The 20,358-nt window shown below is 30.4% G+C and overlaps 2 protein-coding genes and 2 pseudogenes across 3 annotated transcripts; 1 reads left to right on the top strand and 3 right to left on the bottom strand.

Moving 5' to 3' along the window:
* Positions 1-2,951: 2,951 nt before the first annotated feature.
* On the bottom strand, positions 2,952-5,765 carry LOC100785509 (desiccation-related protein PCC13-62-like; annotated as a pseudogene).
* A 2,021-nt stretch (positions 5,766-7,786) lies between these two features.
* Positions 7,787-8,456, top strand: LOC100784975 (uncharacterized). Its single transcript, XM_003528558.5, has one exon. It carries the CDS (start codon positions 7,907-7,909, stop codon positions 8,399-8,401), a length of 495 nt encoding a protein of 164 aa, XP_003528606.1. The 5' UTR covers positions 7,787-7,906; the 3' UTR covers positions 8,402-8,456.
* A 2,514-nt stretch (positions 8,457-10,970) lies between these two features.
* LOC100784446 (serine carboxypeptidase-like 26) lies at positions 10,971-14,275 on the bottom strand (annotated as a pseudogene).
* A 414-nt stretch (positions 14,276-14,689) lies between these two features.
* Positions 14,690-18,662, bottom strand: LOC100792930 (serine carboxypeptidase-like 33). Of its 2 annotated transcripts, XM_003529457.5 has the most exons (10): positions 18,224-18,662; positions 18,028-18,135; positions 17,761-17,856; positions 17,585-17,677; positions 17,416-17,504; positions 16,867-17,148; positions 16,617-16,774; positions 16,426-16,521; positions 15,401-15,506; positions 14,690-15,018 (listed from the first exon to the last, which is right to left on the bottom strand). In XM_003529457.5, the coding sequence occupies exons 1-10, from the start codon at positions 18,492-18,494 to the stop codon at positions 14,872-14,874; spliced, it is 1,446 nt and encodes a 481-aa protein (XP_003529505.1). In that variant the 5' UTR covers positions 18,495-18,662; the 3' UTR covers positions 14,690-14,871. The 2 variants fall into 2 exon arrangements, with proteins under 2 accessions (XP_003529505.1, XP_040873350.1); XM_041017416.1 differs by lacking the exon at positions 14,690-15,018 and having other exon boundaries at positions 15,398-15,506; positions 16,426-16,450; positions 16,625-16,774.
* Between the last annotated feature and the right edge of the window lie 1,696 nt (positions 18,663-20,358).

The raw sequence follows: 20,358 nt of genomic DNA, 5'->3' as shown, positions 1-20,358 counted from the left end.
CCTCTGTTGTCGTCGCTCCTCCGATGCAGTCTTGCTTTCGCAACCGTCGTTCCTCCGCAGTTTGTTATCTTTTTCTTCGACAGCCACACCGCACTAGATTTCATAAATCTCTCCGCGTTACCATGATCAATCTTTGTTTAGTCGATGATTTCCAAAAACCTAAAAGTTGTTGTAGTGGTTTGGAGTTCGAGATTTGATTCAACACACCACCAATAAGAGGAAGAGGATCCATGTTTCAGATATGATTTTTTTACCTCTATTTTTACTCTAGATTTGTGATCATTTCATCAATGAATCCATATTTTCATTTCAAGTTCTTCCCTTTCCCAACTACCCAGTACCACAAAGGGGAGAAGGGGAAGAAGGAGAAGGAGAAGGGAAAAAAGGTAATGACGTGATTTTGATGTGACTTGATGATGTGACGTTTATTTTTTTTGAAGTATTTGATTGAAAAAAAATTGAATGTTTGATTGTAATCTGAAAACAACCTATATTTCAGGTATAAAAAACTTAATTAAGCCTAAATATAATATCATATTACATAAAATATTATTTGTTACATTAAACCTTTTATTATTAATGCACAATTATTAAAAAAATACTTTTAGAAGAATATAATTGTGAATATCCAATTTTGTCTTGATTTAATAAAAATAGGCAATAATTAAAAGTAATGATTTTTTTTAAAAAAAGAAAGTAAAAGTAAAATCATTGCAAAAAGAAAATTGAAAAGATCTATCTACAATTTACTTTATCACAATTAAAAAATAATCCAAAATAAATTGTTGGTGTTTTTATTTATTTGTTTTTGGATTTGTAACCCAGTTCAATAAATATAAAAAAAAGATAATGAATTAATTAAATTAAATGAATAAATAGATATAAAATTCCAAAAATAAGAAAAAAGTGATAATTTAATTAGAAAATATTATATATATATATATATATATATATATATATATATATATATATATATAAATGTTAGAAAAACAATCTTGAATGAGAACATTATTAGGAGTAACGATAGTACTTTTAAGAAATTTTATGAAAAGATTTTTTTAACCTCTTATCTCTTTCAATTCATCATTTTCTGTCAAATGGTAATATATTTTTAAAAATAAAATTATCAATATTTAACAATAAACATAATCTTTATTTTAATTAGATTTTTAAATATATTTATTTTTTTTATAAATATTATTTATAATATAATTTATATGATAAAAATTTGTTTATTTTAAATTTTACTAATATAAAATAAATATTTATTTTGTACATCATACAACTTAAAATACTAATAAATAATTAATTCTTTTTTCCTCCCATTTTATCCGTTTTCACACTCATTCACGTATATATTAATGCTCATTTTTAACAAATGAGGAACCCCACAACAATTTACCAGGAGCAAAAATGTTTTGGTACAGGTATTTGTTTACGTGATGATAATGGTTGTTTCCTTAAAGCAAAAACTTCATGGCTTTGTGACACAACCGACCCTAAGGAAGCAGAAGCTTGGAGTCGGTGGCAAGCTTATCTTGGGTGCAGGAGCTCAACTTTCAGAATGTCATTTTTGAAGTTGATTGATGCTATTGCTGTCCTCACTAGTGGGATTTCTGATTTTGATATTATTACTAATAAGTGTAGACAGTTTTTATCTCCTTTCAACAATGAATTTTGTAAGGACACAAACGTTCATGAGCTAACTATAGCGTCAAGATTTTGTGCTCACAATCAAGTCTTTGATAGCATACCTACGAGTATCTTTTCTTCTATTATGAATGATGTCATAACTGTCTTTATCTCAAAAAAAAAAAAATAATAGCAAATACACACTTGGTCCCAACCACGTACACATACTTCTCACTCTCTGATATTTTCACATTATCACACACTAACCAGAGTCATACTAGCACCCTCATCATTCTCACAGGCATAGGGCACTCTCCTCACAGGCACACACACTCACGTTTTTTCTACGTAGAAATAATGACAATTAATTACTATTTATTCTTTCCTTTTAAATTCAAACGTTCATATTTCTTTTATAACTCTTGTTACCTATTTAAAGGATATGAAAAGCATTATTCCGTTGGCACTTGGAAGCTTTTCAAATGGTACCTTCATTGGTTTTTTTTTATTCAAATGGCTTTATTATCCATTCAATTACACCCAACACTGTTTTCAAAGAATTAAAAGCTATCCGTAATTATTTGCCAATGGTCTAATTATGCAGCTGTTGGTGACATTAAAATTTTCCCTAATTGGAAGCAGGTATTTATCGAAAAGCTCAAAGCCATCTTCCAGATATTGAAAGGGAATAGAGGAGGTGATACACTCAGAGTTTTCCGAAAGCAAATGACGACTTAAAAGCGAAAATTCATATTTTTGGTATAAAAGTGGCTGATTTTAAAATAAGAATTTATTTAAAAATTCAAAAGTTGTGGCCGGTCACGGGCGCTAGGAACATGAAAAATAAGCTAGCCAGGAGTATTTTCAAGAGTCTATGGAAAAATTATATGTGGTTGAGAAAACTTCCATTTCGCAATTGAAACAAGCAGATTTGCAACAAACTGTTCCATAAGCATGTAAAGAGTTCGGAAGGAAGAAAAGACAAATTGTTGCCAAAATTGAAAGATCAGAACATGGATTATGTTGCCAATGTTGATTTTTTTCTGATAATCTAATGCTTCTGCTCTATGATCCATTCCCATGGAAATAGGATTTGCCTTAAAGATTTTAAATATCTTATTATGCGCTAATATTTAATTAGTATTAATTTGCTTGGAAGTTTTGAGGCAGCATAAGAAAAAAACCTCATGCTTTAAACACCCCACCCCCCCAAGTACCCACACACTGATAATCAGTTTAATGCAACATATGTATTGCTTCTTTTTTAATTTTAAAATAGTACGGTGACAGATATAAGATACTTTGAAAATATATATAATTTAGGTTGCTCCTAAGTAAGATTTTGCTAGATGACCATTTGCTCCTTTAGGAAATTAAGAAGCAACCTGGGACACGTTCATTGCCTCCATATACTATCCTCAATATTTCTGGTATATGAAAGTGAATCTTTTCTGCAGCAAGCACATTTCCTGAAATTATTCCCTTAGCACCTTCCGTTCGAGGAACTACAAGACCCTCATCTTTTATTCCTTCGTTACCTAGCTTATTTCTGAAATTTGAAATGCGATTGGTGAACTCTGCCACAGTTACGTACTCTATATGGATTCACCAAAATGTTTCAACGTTCATATAACATTGCTCGAATAACTCCATCTTGGCCTGTCTCTACTCCTAGAATGCCAGCAACAAGTTGTACGCATGCACCTAATGGGGTGACTCGTACCGTCGTACGTGTGCTTGATATAGGGAAAGGTGAGAATTAATAGATAGGATAGGAAAAAATAGAAAGATTAATTTTCTAATTGGTAAGGAAGTTGGAAAAAAAAATCCATCTACTTGTTCTTTTTTCTTTTAATCCCAAATGGTGTGTTTACATTAATTTATCCTATTTAATAATCTATACTGATAATTATTTTAATTAATAAGTATGAGATATTTTTTTAATTAATTTATATAATAAATATTTACTTTTTATTTTCTTAGCAAATATTCTAAACCACTCATTATACACTACTAGAAAATCTTAAATAGTCACTCACCGACTTTAGCAACCAAAAAACTCAGTCACAAAAAATATTGTTCAACGATTTAGCGACCAAAGTCAAATATGGTCATCATTTGGAATTACTTCATTAGCGACCGATAGTTATTAGTCACAGATAGAATATTGCTATATCTATAGCAAAACTACATTTTTCTATTCGTGTTCAGCACCCAATCTTATGGCCAAATACATATTTAATTTGGACAGAGAGAAAATCAATCACTAAATCACTTAAATTTACTGAATATAGGAATACAAAAATGTGTTATAAATATTAAAATAATTAACGCTGAAAAAATATATTAAAACAATAACAATTATTATAATTTAAAAATACAACTATATTACATAACTGTTTTTTTATCACAATTGAAAAATTAAATATATAAAAGAATTTCTCATAATAACATTTACTTCCTAATTTCAAAATTTTCATATTAAGAGAAATTTCTCATTATTGATTTACTTCCACTTTTAAATTTACAAAGATATATTTTTAAAATTTTCAAATGCCAGCGACCAGATTTGCGACTGATATTTGTTATTAAAAAATTATTTTAATTATTTTAATTTTCTAGCGACTAATATAGAGACCGACATTAGTTTCTAGAACAATATTTAGAATAATAAAATATAAATTTAGGGACCGAATTTGAGACAGAACCATTGGTCTTTCTGTTGGTTCTAAGTCAGTAAAGCAACCAAACGTTTATTGACAGACTAGTCTCCATTAGCAACTGATATCATCAGTTGCTAGACAGCAATTGACTTTTCTTTCGATCTCTAAGAGTTTAGTGATTTGGGTATCCATCACGGAACCATATTGGTCACTAACATAAATGGCAATCAATTCCTTCAATTTAGAGTCCGAGTTTGTCTCTAAATTACATTTTGTTTTCTTGTTATGTTATCTTTTACCTTAAAAGTTTATCTCCTACTGGAATTGAATCCCATATGTAAGATATACCGTAATGTTCTCCTCCATTTGATTATAAAAGATTGGTTTTGTTAACATATGTCATTCAATAACGTTAAATAATTTTATTTTTAAAATAAAAATTTTCATATTTTGATGTTTAAAAAACATATTGACTTTTCCTACCTTAGATTTAAGTTACCAATTTTTTCCTTAGATTTTTGGTACACAATTATTCGAATATTTAGTTTAAAAATAACTAGGGAACTTTAATTCTAAAATTAATCAGCATTGCTTCCACTCTCATTATAATTTTCAAATAACAAATTATACATGTGCACCTTTAACCTTATGAAATTGAGTAAACAAAATCTTCAAAATATATTAAAAACTTGAGGTGAGTTTGAAACGTTACCTTCTTGAATGTGACATTTTGCAATATTGGACTGAGTCAACTAACCCATTGAGACCAACATAAAGAATCGCGTAAGCTGCAAGTAGGAAGTTGATGGAATTGGCACAGGGGTCGAAAGGAGGGGACAGAGGTCTTCCAAATGCTTGCTTGATCCATGAGGTCTGCAAACACTTGTCTGCTTATATTCAGCAATGGCCAAGGGATCCCATTTACTTTGCTCCTTATGACCCTGTAATGAAGGATTAATGCAACTTTACTTTAGAACTCTTTTCTTTTTCCTTAGGAGAAATTGATCCGAAAACCATCAAATTATATATTGTTTTGATTAAAATACAGATATCAAATTCCTAAAAAGTAAATTAAACAAACACATGCAACTTTTTTTTCTTTCTTTCTTTTTCCCTAAAGGAAATTATGTTTGAGACTAGAGTGAGGACCTTCAATGTCCAACTTCAGTGTAACCAAATTGTGTAATGACATCTTTAGTGAGGGAATCTAGTTTGGCCATGTGGCCTCCAGCGGGAGGGGGTCCTCCCTCGGCTAACCCTGGCGCAATAACATCCAATCCATGACCCAAAGCAATATTCAAGAAGAAATCAGCCTCCAAAAATTCCAAATTCAGAGCAAATTGTAGAAGGTCACTCTCAGAGGGTTGGCTTGCACTGGATCAATTTGGTCTGAGAAGAGTAAGATCTTGTAATGAGGAAAGGAAGGGCTAAGAAAGTTAACAAAACCGTAAATGGAGTGTGAAATGCCATGTTTAGGGATCTGTTTTCTAGGTGATGATATTTGTGTTGTGAATGTCATTCACATAATTGTTGAATTATATTTAAATAATACCAATGTTATTTGTGTCAAATTTTGTTAAAATTGAATAACAACATGTTAAAAGGTAATTAAATAATTTATATTTTAGTATATTTTAAAATGTTTATACATAAACAAAGTATCAAATGATTTTGAATTTAATATAAATTTTATATATGTGATTTATATAAAAAGATATCTCTCAAATAGTATGTTTTTTTATAATTTTTTTTAATTGAAAATAAAAAAATAATATAATATTTATCTATCTATCTATATATATATATATATATATATATATATATATATATATATATATATATATATATATATATATATATATATATATATATATATATATATATATATATATATATATATATATATATGGAGCTAACTAGCCAACTATCATTTGTAAATATCATAAACGGTTAATTTTTAAATATAATAAATAAATTAGCAAGCACGTAGATGGTGCCTTTTCAATTTAAATAAAATTTGTAAAAGATATAAATAGTTTGGATTTAGAGATAAAACACCATATTTAAAAGAACTAATATGATAGTATAAGCAATTGAGTTTTTTTCCCACGAGCCTCCCCTTTAAATGCAATACTTTCTTCGTTCCATAATAATTACCTTGTAATAAGAAAAAATAAATCTCAAAATAATTATTATTTTAATTTTTAATTAATATTAATTGTATTTTTTTTTACTTATAAGAGATTAACATTGATAATGTTAATTTTATAAAATTGTTATTATTTTTTTATTCATTTATTAGTTTTTTGTGTATATTAAAAAATCTAGGACAATAATAGAACCTGATGTTAATAACATGAAAGTTAGATTGAAGATTTACCTAACTTATTAATTTTAAATTATTTCATAAAACATATATTCAATATAATATGGGCCATCCACATGCGTATGATGCTAAGCCTCATACGAATCGATCCGAATGCCATATAAGAGTATTTTTGGTCCACAGGCCGGTAGACTTGAGTTTTTTTTATCCTTATTTTTAGGAGCCTAATTTGGCCCACAGGCCAGTAGACTTGAGTTTTCTTTTGCCTTGTTTTTAGGAGTTTGATTTAACCTTAATTAAAGATTATTCGGACTGATTCATCCATTTAATTAAATTCAAATTGTCGGTTTTTTTTTTTGGTGTATGTGAAAAAAATATCAGTCCTATAAGCTAATGATGTTTTGACAAACAATACTTAAAAAGGATATTTTATAAAATTTAATTAGAATATATTTTTATATTATTATCCAATTTTAACTTATCATGCGTGTTAATTTTTTTTATAATAATTACCCTAAAATTTATATAAAAATAATTTTTAATTGATTGATTGTGTAAAAATATTTATACTTAGTGGATGGCAATAAAACTATATTTTTAGAAGTAAAAAAAAAAATAAACTCATAAATTTTCTTTTAACGAAACGAATTAATACAGGATAACTTGTTCAATACCATCTTAATAATATGAAATAGATAATTCAGTAATTATCAAGAGGGTGGGGGAATTCAGAATTATTCCTATACTTCTTCAGACCGTTTGGTAAGAACGGAAGAAGCATAAGTTTTTTGGTGACATATTTAATGAGTGTGTCAGTTAACAATAAGCATTTGGTTTAATTGGGAAGAATCTGAATTCAATTTCTTTAAAATATATTTTTTAGGAGAAATAAAAAATTAGTATAACTAAACTTCAATAGAAAATTAATCTTATAATCAGTTCACACAAGACTGAAACTTGTGAAAATACTTTGAAAACCATGAATAGCCAACGCTCTAACTACTTCAAAAAAAACTGTTTGGTCCCATCATATATGAAATATTAATAGTGACACCTAATATACTCTCTTGTGTTCGGTCGCATATTTCAGGTATATTATAAACCTTCAATTCGGCCAAAGCGGTGAAGGGCTCAAAAATTTATCCACTATCTTAATGTCCAAGCTCATCTAATAAACACCATACACACCACTATATATATATATATATATGCCAATTTATTATATTATACAAGCCAAGCTTCTATATAAACACACCACTACCACTTCTATAAACACCAATTCATAATGCACAAATTAGCACAACCAATGTATTCCTTAACAGAGGAATTGAAGTCCAAAGCTGAGGTGTATTATGGGGACAAAGTTTGCAGGGAGAAGTTCTCTTTGTTGCTGGCAGAAATAGGTCTACCTGATGGATTATTAACCATTCAAGACATTGAGGAATGTGGTTATGTCAAGGAAATAGGCTTTGTTTGGCTGAAGCTCAAGAAGAAGAGGGAGCACAGGATTGATAACATTCTTGTTTGCTATGATACAGTGGTAACTGCTTATGTGGAGCAAAACAAGATCAAGAATCTCACTGGGGTGAAGGCCAGGGACTTCTTGCTTTGGTTCACTTTGAACGAGATTTGTGTTAAGGGCAATCCAGAAGAACCTGTCATCACTTTCAAGTCTTTGGTTGGTTTGTCTATGTCTTTTCCATTGTCATTGTTTGAAGCAGGGAAAGAAGCCAAGGAAGAAGCAAAGGAAGAGAAGTGGTGGAGGATGATCAAACTGTAATTAGTGCAAAAAAAAAAAGAAATATAAAATAATATTTTATTTGTAATTTTGTACATATGATGTTGTTCATCAGGGTCTGATTATGCTGATGCAATTAATTATTGCATATTGTATATTTTTAATGATTTATTGGCTGTAGTGTATAAAAAATTAGTGAAGGTCTTTAAAATGTGAAGTAAAAGAAAAAGAATATGCTATGTAATATTATTCGTTTCATTTAGAATATGCCAAGAGAGGTGTTTATTGTACTCTCTTTCCAAATTTTTCACGTAATCCGCTTCGCAGAGGCGTGTGCCTTTGCTTTGCATCATTGCATGGCATACGTGAGACGAGGGAAAGGGTCACCGTACGTTTAGACTAATTTAGAGTCGTGTTTCTGTTTGAAAGGAACATTTTATGATGGAGACGCTAAGTTAAATGACAAGGTATAATAAATTGGAAATTTGAATTAATATATGCTGCTATGCTGCCTAAATGTATTGTAATTACCAACAAATTATTTGTCCAAATAACATGGTATTAGATTCAATTTATTTAAGTAAAATTTTTAATTCGAATCTTGATGGATGAAAAAACGTTTTTAGAAATAAAAAAATTTCACTAAAGATGTTCTTTTTAAATGAAGGTAAAAAGTTATAAGAAAAGAGAATGAATTAATATGTGTAGAAGATAATTGTAATTTATATAAACTTAGATATTTTAGAATTTTTTTTATCATGAAATTATGTATTTTTAAAATTTTATAATATTTTTTTATGAAAATATGAATTTTTTTTCTTACTAAACAAATTTTCTTGGATCCTTCAGTCACTGGTTATTTGTAGCATAGTGATTTTTTCCTTTCCTACCTCCTGACTTTGCAAGCTGCACCAAGAGAGGAAACCCAAATTCTCTAGAACGCCTTCATCTTTTGCAAAATGCTGTGTAACAATAAGATTTTTGGTGGAGATGCTATACAACAGGAAGTTAGAATATTTAGAGGAGAAAATTTTCATATGATGAGTGAAAATATATGTTAGGAATATGAAGCGGTAAAATATGAGTCAATTAATTAGACGAGTTAACGTTAGCTTCACATTATATTCAATCTAACTGTGTTTTTGGATATATATATTTTTTTACACATTTTCATCTACTTTTTCACGTCAAATGTCCAATAAGAAATGCAACTTGATGTAGCTTCAAACCAGATCGGACATGTGTTCGAACTCACACTACAACTTTAAACATTAAGTTTGTAAGTTATTTTTATTTATATGTTGTTCAATTTGTTTTTTTTTAATGTGAGACTTTTGACTTTTGCGTAAGTACACGTTGATTTCATGGATACATTTAATTTTTGGCAAAGTTTTTCATTTATTAATATTGATAAACAGGGTTTTTATTCTCGTGAGAAAAACTGGGTACAGAAAAATGGTGGCAAAAGTGCATAGCGGTGATTATCCACGAGTAGTAGGAAGATGTTCGTCAGCCTCACTGGGCTTGTTATGTGGCACCATGTGACCAGCTCCTCTCACTGTCGCGTATGCCAACCCTTCATATTCAACTATTCTTCCTCCAACCTGCATTCTCTATCAAACTCAATATATAGGGAATAAATTTATTTTGGAGAGAGTACAAGGAATAGATGAGTAAATAGTAATGCTATCAATACATGGTCCTAAAGATAAACACAATCAATTCTAAAGTATCCACCTCATTCTCGAGGCATAAGGGCACTTTTTGTTTCTTTATATATATATATATATATACACACGGGAGGCATAAGGATACTTGTCATTGTCAAACTATGTTCATTGTAATTGGTATACATTTATTGGCTTGTATCAACACTTCATTCACATATGTAATTTTCTTTAAAAAAATCTTAGCATGATAAATCATTACATCCAAGATATTTTTTTTCTACTAGACCATCGGTATCTTTTATTTCAGCTGATCTTATTTAAGTTAGATAAAATTATTATTATAAATATTAAATATATTTTCTTATTTTTATTTATAAAAATTAAATTAAAAGTAATATTTTTTTATAAGACTCAATTCATATATTATTTTTTGTATTAATTTTTTTAGATTAAAATATTCCTAATACTGATAATCAAATAACTTGTAGGGAAAAAAATTCATACCAAATAAAAGGAAAAAAAGAGGAGAGTATTAATGAGAAATATAATCTTTAGAAAATGTATAAACTTAGTGTAAATTTATTATTATTGATTAAATTAAGTATTTTTTTAATATTGATGGATTACATAATTAAATCTTATAAATAGAAAGTGAGAAAGTATTAACGAACTTACAAAATAAATTATACTTTCAAAAGTAAGTTATGCTTTAATTATTAAAAAGCCGGTACCTAATTAAGGAAAATTAAGGGGCGTGAACCTGATTATCATGGTACCAAGTCCGCCACCTAGACTTTAGAGGTAATCCAGAGCCTCAACGCAATATTGTGTTCCTATCACCGGCACTTTGCGTCTCCACTGCATCAAATTAAAACAACACTGATTGAAGAAAAATATTTTCTAAACTCAAAATTAAAACTCTCTAATTGTGTGATGTATATTTTAGACATTTATATATAATAAAAAAAAGTGAGAAATAGAAATCTTAAATATATTTTTAATTAGCACTATCAATTATTATTTTTTATATTCAACTAATGTAGCAGACCAGATGAGTACGTGACCCTTTCGCCGAAAGCAAATAATTCCCTCATGTCCTTCAATGCATAAATTATGAAGCATATGATCACAGGAATAAATGTCACTTCCACAAATCGTTAGTCATGAAAAGCCAGACTCGTCCAGTGGCTATGAAGTGTTCCTTTTTCTTTTCCTTTTTAGGAGTTATTTTTTCATTATTATGACTTAAAAAAGAGAGAGAGAATACAACTAAGAATACCTGTAAATCCATGTCTTAATTAAGCTCACCCTTGATGAGTTTGGTGTAGATAGCTAGGACCGAAAAAACAGAGATGTCGTAAGCTTTGAATAGGGAATTACTAAGCAAAGAAACACAAGAATTAAGCATTCAATGTTCATTGGTAAAAATTAACAAGGTCGTGTATTGACCTTTCTCTTTTTTGATTTTAAATTTGGTAGGCTTCGTTAATCAGTTTTGCTGGGATGCCAATCTAGTTGGCATCACCAGCTTTTCTAATTTCTAGTCCACCTTTGGCTTATAAATAAATAAATAAACAAGAGAAATGAAGGAGCAAATTCTAGTTCTTACTAGCAAACCTTCCATGTTATGTTAACGTTAGTGGCTCTTCTGGCATCTGCATGAAAAGATGACTGAACATCTTTTCTATTGAAATATTCTTCTGCATAATTGGAATAACAAGGGTCATAGCCCCCAAAATTTCTCATTCTCCTTAGTCTATAATCATTTCTCACCTGCAAGAAGCAAACTTTTCCTCAACTTATAAACCACTTGATATGAAAATAAATTATAGTGATCAAAACTATAATTATATATATACCTTGGTAAATGATTCGGGGCTGTTACTGTTGCTATGATCAGCTATTGAGGACGTGCTGTTTAGACGACATGCCTGAGCATAAATGTTGAATATGTCAATTTCGGAGTAATCTTGGAATACTTCGTGCATGGCTTGATTGCATTCATTAGACCATTCAAATTGTTTAAAATCACATACTTGTTTTGCTTTGTCGTATTGCTGGTCTGATATAACCGCATGGCTCCATGCATATTCCAGAAGGCCTTTATAGTCATAGTAATAATCAGTTTCTGGGTTCCCTACCTGAAGATGTGAATATCCACAATGAAATCATCTAGGGGTGCACTCTCCTATAAAAATAAATTCTTTTTCACAAAACATAGATATAGTTCCTTATGTGATATTGATATCGGTGTTGTTCTTTGATCACAAGTGGAGCTTCACTAATCCAAGTAATAAAGGCTTATATTAAAGGTCAGCATAGGTTACTGAAGTAAAAGTGTAAAACTCTGTTTTTGATTGGAGAATAATGCTAAAAACACTTCCATCTAAATTATCTTTTTTTTCGCTTTTTCTCCTTGGTTAGGGAGGATTTACTTACAATAAAACCTTTAAGACTAATAGATGGGTATTTGTTTCTATCTTTGTTTCGATCAAAGATTAACTCTGCAAACTTACGGATATAGTGACCTGGAAAATATGGACAATGAAAATGTGGTTATGTTAGTAATGTATGTGACCAAGATATCATAGTGAAGTTAAACACTAACCAGCATAGCTTTCTCCTGATATAAAAAAGTCACGAGATTTGAACTGTGGAAATCTTTGTAGCCAATTCACCAAGAAATTGTAGGTATCCTCAGCTGATTCAAGCAGCTTGTCAACAAATATGGCAACTTAAAATAATCAACAAGATCAGACGAATTTATCTTCTGTAAAGGAAACTCACCCACAAAATTATCCTCTAATATGGTGAAATCAGAAGATGTGTTAGTTTAAGAAAATCTAACTCCAACAGGGGACTCCACAAATAACAAATTTGCTTCTGCAAGGGTTTTCAAATTTCCAAGTAAGCAAAATAAATCCTCAATCTCTCCTCTTTTTCTTTTTTTATTATAGCAGTACTTATTAGCACAGTAATAATTGTTTGCATATAACATTATAACAAGAGATAGTGAAATGCACAAAATTCAAAGATGGAAATAATATAGATATGCATAAACCTTGGATTCCAGGAGTGGGTGTTGAAATGTAGTCCTTCCCCATTTGTGTTGACTATAAGAGGTCCAATCTCAACAACTGCGCCAGACCCAATGGAGGAACATCCTGGTCCTTCCAAACAAACCAGATAAACGAAATGGTATCAATACAATAAGATCTCCAACTATAACCTTAAAGGAAAAATGAAAAACTATAATAATATGAAAACAATATATATATATATATATATATATATATATATATATATATATATATATATATATATATATGACTTGATAGTATCATAGTATTTTTTTTTTGTTTTCATCCTCCGGTTCATCGGAAAAAAGAGATGTGACTAATTTAGAGTTCAACCAAGAAGTAAATAAAGTCTTATTAAGAATTATTTCTGTCAAGGATCGAACTCACTTACTATTGTAAGATCCAACCTTAGAGGAGTGCTAATATCATACTCTCTAGTACACTCTTCCTAATACACATTCTAAAACTTATTGAAAATTACAAAATCACGTGGGAGATAATCAATAAATAAAAGTTGGGACTCACAAAAATTTGTGATTTTCAATCAATTTTAACCAATGATAAAGAATGTGTTAGAAATATTGCTAGCATTTCTCTTTAACTTTAACTTCATTATATTAATCATTTATTAATCACTTGTGTCTAATCACTTGATTGGTAATCTATAATAATAGATTTATCTTTAATCACTTGATTGGTAATCTATAATAATAGATTTATCTTGCATGATTTTGTTAATTATAAATTAAATAAAAAAGAAAAAATGGGGCTAACAAGTTAATCCAGCCTAGTTTAGACCATTAAAATTTTGAGTTGTGCCGGGGGAAAAAAGGTTTGGGCTTAAATTTTCAATGTCCAACTTAGCCTATGCATTGAGTTAATTAGGCCATTGAACTTGGCTTATTTTAAATCTCCTGGGTACAATTTTGCATTGTGAAACATGTCACTTATCATTATGATTTTCATTTCTTTGCCATATAGAAATAGTTTTCAAGTGTAATTATTCAACAATGGTTTTGAATTTTTTTTTAAACTTATTATAAAAAAAACTTATATTGAATTTTGGGCATATAGAAAAACCATTTCAATGTTGTTTGAGCTAATCAAGATAATTTCTAAGGACTTTACAAATTTTTCTAGTAGCGTTGGGACTAAGTACTACCCATGATAGAAGACAGATGCATTAGTTTTTTTATTGTTTGGTCTTCATCAAAACTTCACGCACCAAGGTCGTATTAATTCTATAGTGCAAGTGATGTATTTCCTTTTTTTGCACTAGGCTATATCTACTGCAAAAAGAGGATACCAAACGCATACATATTCAACGCCACCCTTTTCATAACATCTCTCTCTACTCATCTATTAATTGAAATTAATAAAATTTAATTATAAAATATTAATTTATTATGTAATAAAATAAGTTCAACGGATTAGATTCTTGCCGTTCCACTACTAATTCTAAAGGATCAAAATCCATGGTAAAGAATAAATAATGATGTATGAACATCCTCAGTTCATCACATCACAATATCACATGCTATTTGATACTTGGAGGGAAAAAATACATGCAAGAGAAGAAATGCAGGTATAATAAATGATTATAATTTTATGAGACGAATCAAATGAATATTTGTAGTTAAGGGATGTCTACATATCATTGCTGTTCATTTATTTATATTGATCATACAAGGGTCTTCATTCTTGTGAGAAAAATTGCCAACCCAAAATACTGGCACAAGTACATATATATATATTACGCTGATTATCCACGAGTAGGAAGATGTTCTTCTGTTAAGAAAGAATGAATTAGAGAGAGAGCCTCACTGGGCTTGTTCAGTGGCACCAAGTGACCTGCTCCTCTCACTGTCACATATGTCAGACCTTCGTATTCAACTATTCTTCCTCCAACCTGGTAATTAGAGTACAAGGAATACATGAGTAAATAGCCCCAATGTAAATAGGGTAAAAAAAAAATAACAGTGAATTCTAAGTATCCACCTCACTCTTGAATCTTGAGGCATACATAAGGTTACCTCTCAAACTATGTTCATGTATATATGTGCAATATGCTACGATGAATTTCATGATTCTACACATGTAATGGCTTGATCAACAACACAAATATAATTTTCTTTTAAGAGAAAGTACATAAAAGATTATTATGCCTAGAAATATTAAATATATTGATGTACTTACAATATAAGATTATAACTTTCAAAAGTAAATTAATTATGTTTTAATCATTAAAAAAAAAGTGGATACTTAATTAAGGAAAATTAAGGGGCGTAAACCTGATTATCATGGTACCAAGTTCGCCACCTAGACTTGAGAGGTAATCCCAGAGCCTCAACGCAATATCGTGTCCCTATCACCGGTATTCTTCCATCTGCATCTCCACTGCACCAAAAACAAAAATCAATTAAAAGAAAATTAAACACGAAATCGAAATAACAAAAAATTCCATCTTTAAAGTTGTGATGTATTTCTTAGATGTGTAAGTAAAAACTCTTTATGCCCAACTAATAGAAACAGAGCCTAATGAATGCGAGTCAGGCTATAAGAATGATGATTCCAAAAAGGGAATCACGGTGAAGGGCATAATAATCCCTGCATACAGGGCACATAAGTACGTGACACTTTCGCCGAAAGCAAGCTGTAATTCCCTCATGTCATTCAGTGTACATTAGAGAAATATCTAAAGCTAAAGAACCATGTATCAGTTATGAAGCATATCATCACAGAGGAATAAATGTTACTTCCACAAATCGTTGATCTTGAAAAGCAATACTCTTCCGATAGAGTTATTAGGTGGTGGGAATTATTATGATATCAATTAATTTTTATATGACATACTCTCTTTGGTTTCAGTATATATAACATCTTAGAGAGTACAAATTATTCTGAAATATATGTCATTTTTATAAAATCAACATTATATTAAATATTTTTTTTCTAAGACTATTCTTAATAAATACTTAACAGGAATAATACAAGAATAAATAAGTCATTAATTAAAGAGATAAATAATACATTAAAAATTACTTAATATTTTCTTGAAATTCAATAAATTAATTATATTTCTTAGTATTTATACAAAAATCATAAACATCATATCTAGTATAATAACTGTTATTAATTTTTTTATAAATTAAGAAATTTGAATAAATATTACATAGATATTAGACAGAACTATACACACATGGTAGTCCATAATAATCTAATAATTTATTTGTGCAATGACTAATAATCCATTTGAGAAGTGATCTTTAGCATTATTATTACTTAAAAGAGAAAGAGAGAACATAGCCAAAAATACCTGTAAATCCAAATCTTAAGGCCACCTTTGATGAGTTTAGTGTAGACAGGTAGGACCGAGAAAACAGAGAAGTTGTAAGTCCGCAATATGGAATTACTAAGAAATGAAACACGGAATAATATTCAATGTTCACTCATTAGTAAAAATTAAGAAAGAGCATTGACGGAACAAATTCTCGATCAAGTGCTTACTTGCACACCTTCCATGCTACGTTAGTGTCTCTTTTAGTATCTGCATGAAAAGATGACTGAACATCTTTTCTATTGAAGTATTCTTCTGCATAATTGGAATAACAAGGATCATAGCCCCCAAAAATTCTCATCCTCTTTAGTCTATAATCATTTCTCTCCTGCAAGAGGCAAATTTTCCTCAAACCAATTGATATGGAAATTAGTTAGTGATCATATTAGAATCTAAAAATTTCTGACATTAATTTTCTACCTTAGTTAATGATTCAGGGCCGTTACTGTCGCCATCATCAGCTATTGAGGATGTGCTGTTTAGAAGACATGCCGGGGCATAAATGTTGTATATGTCAATTTCTAAGTAATCTTGGAACACTTCATTCATGGCCTTGTTGCATTCATTAGACCATTCAAATTGTTTAAAATCACATAATTGTTTTGCTTTGTCGTATTGCTGGTCTGATATAACCGCGTGGCTCCATGCATATTCCAGAAGGCCTTTATAGTCATAGTAATCATCAGTCTTTGGGTTCCCTACCTGAAGACGTGAACATATCCATTTAGAAGGCAATGAAATCATGTGGGGTGCATGTTCTCGTATAATTTTTAGTTTTGCACAAAATGCGTGTTGTTCTCTAATCATAAGTGAAGTTTCACCTCCAAAATCTACTATATAAAATTTTGTGTTAAAGGTCAACATTTTACTAAGATAAAACTTCAATTTTGATTAGAGAATGGAATCAAAAACATGAACTGCATCTAAATTTATCCTCTTTTTTTTCCTAATTAGAGAGGATTTACTTACAATAAAACCTTTAAGATTAATAAAGGGGTATTTGCTCCCATCTTTATTTCGATCAAAGATTAACTCTGCAAGCTGAGGGATATAGTGACCTGGAAAATATGGACAATGAAAATGTGGTTATGCTAGTAATGTATGTGACAGAGATATCTTAGTGAAGTTAAATACTAACCACCATAGCTTTCTCCTGATATAAAAAAGTCCCGGGATTTGAACTGTGGGAATCTTTGTAGCCAATTCACCAAGAAATTGTAGGCATCCTTAGCTGATACAAGTAGTTTGTCAAATATGACCACTTTAATCATTCAACAAAATCAGAAGAATTTATCTTCGGTAAAGGAAACTCACCCACAAAATTATCCTCTAATATGGTGAGATCAGAAGATGTGTTAGTATAAGAAAACCCAACTCCAACAGGGGACTCCACAAATAACAAATTTGCTTCTGCAAGGGTTTCAAATTTCCAAGCAAGCAAAATAAATCCTCAAACTCTCCCCTTCTTAATACTTAATAGTACGGTAATATCATTAATTAGGATATAACAATAGATAGTAAAAAAAAAAAAGGAACATACTACAAAGTCAAAAGATGGAAATAATATACGAATGTACAAACCTTGATTCCAGGAGTATGTGTTGAAATGTAGTCCTTCCCCATTTTTGTTGACTATAAGAGGTCCAATCTCAACAACTGCGCCATACCCAACAGAGGAGCATCCAGGTCCTTCCAAGCAAACCAATAAAAAAAAATGGTATCAATATAATAAGATCTCTAATCTAACTATGACCTTGACAACAAAAAAATCAGAGACCTCCATTGAGCCAGAGAAGGAGAGGCTTCTTGGAGGGTTCAGATTGAGCTTCAAAGAACCAGTAGAAAAGTTCCCTCCCATGGTTTTCATTGACAGTGATGTAACCTGAAAAGTGTGAGACTGAGGGGCTTGAAGGTTGGCCAGGAAGATCAATTATTCTATCAGATTCATATGTTTCCAGATTTATTGCAGATGCTTTAATGAACCAAGTACTCAAAAGAAAGAAACATAGGAACTGGAGGCACAGAATAACATTCATTTTCATATTCATAACTGCAACTAAAATCGGCCAAAACCATTGGGTTGATTATTCTTGTAGTGCTAACAATAACATTAGTGCCTGTCAGATCACTAGGGGTTGTTGGAAAAGACCAATATATGGTACACTTGGAACCGGCCTTGCCCACAAGAGCCCACCATAGTTGTTTGACTTCAAAGGGCACCATGATGATGCATGTCACTATTATTTTTATCAATATGGCCAAGTTTATTGCCACTATTTTCTTATGAATGTGGCTAAGTTTATTGTCACTACTCACTAACCCTTCCTGTCACTACATCGTGGTGGTCCCTAATCTTGATCAACTACAACACTATGTCACATCAATACTCTACTTGAAAATTCACTGCATCTTTGGACTGACTCACTTGTTTTTTTTTTTGCTAAATTCAACAGAATTATCTTCCGAAGGTGAAATATTTCTACTAAGAGTTAACAATTATATACTTACGTCATTATTATGCAATATAAAATAAGTAAGGGCTAACAAATAACAATTATCTTTAAGGTATTAGTTAAAAAGGTAAAAAGAATATAATAAAAGAAGGGCTTATTATTAAAAAATAAAAATTATTCAATATTTTTTAGCAATAAAAATATTTAATAAATTTATTTATTTATTCTTAATTAGTTTTTTCAGGAAACTTATTAATAAAATTACGTAAAATACAATGAATTTGTCATTTTATTTATGTATTTTAAAATATTTAAATTACATGTATAAAAAAATTACATATATTATCAAATATGATAAATAATTTAATATGGAGAGAGTATTATAGTGAACTCGAACCATTCCAAAGCTTACAAATCGTTTTTCTTTCACGTATGTGCACTAAACTTCCTCATTCCTGTAAGTTCAGAATACAGTACTTGGAAGGTTTTTTTGGTTAAATACGGTACTTGGAAGTTGGAACCCTAAAGCTTGACAATTAGAAGCGACCGATCAGGGATAATTTGCCACTTTCACAGCGCAAAACGAAGAGCAGAATTACCTTTAGCAATGTAATTTCTTTAATATAAAAATTGCAATGAATTGTGATTTATCATAAGGAGAAGATTTTGGATAGGAAAATATCAAAATTGAGGTCCAATAGATTGGCTTGAATAAAATATACGGTGCGGGTTAAATTTAAAAATTTAGTGAGGGAATAAGTATTTTGGTTTATATTTTGTAGTCATTTTACATCTTAGTTTCTATCTTTTTAAATGTAAAAAATAATTCTTATTTTTGAAGTAACATGATTAATAAGATGCATTGTTGTTGATAATTTTAATAAGTAGAGCATGAGAGGTGACACTAAACTAACACCTCTCTCTCGTGATTCTCTCTCTTTCTCTCTCATAATTCACGTCACTCCAGCATTGGAAATCTTCTCCTCATTTGCTGAATCCATGACTCGTCTTCTTCCAGGAATATCGTCCTTCCCCCGTGATTCAGCGCGTTCCACACCAGGCCGTCGTGCCCCAACCCGAACACCAAGAAATTGCGCGGCGACTTCTTCTCCAGAACTCTTGCTGTCACTGGACCAACTTCAGTTTCCAGTTTAGCCTTTGCCTCTTTTACCATTTCATGTAATTCTTTATTTTTATTTATATATTGAACTCGTGTATACTATATACACTGCCATTGTAGCACTCGTGTGTGAGATACAGAGATAATAATAATCCTCGAAAATCTTGAATCAATTATTCAACAGTATAATGTATACGTACAAACACATATGTTTATTTATGCATATCAAATCAAGAAAGCAACACACGCAACCGCACGCATCACATGACACTGACTGATATCACCTTACCCGAGTTCAATGCTGCTCGCACACGGGTAATTCAACGGGGTAGGTTCATG

Source organism: Glycine max, chromosome 7, assembly GCF_000004515.6.
Source record: "Glycine max cultivar Williams 82 chromosome 7, Glycine_max_v4.0, whole genome shotgun sequence".
NCBI classification, from domain to species: Eukaryota; Viridiplantae; Streptophyta; class Magnoliopsida; order Fabales; family Fabaceae; genus Glycine; species Glycine max.
The sequence above is the reverse complement of the archived record's forward strand: the minus strand, read 5'-3'. Positions and strand labels throughout refer to the sequence as shown.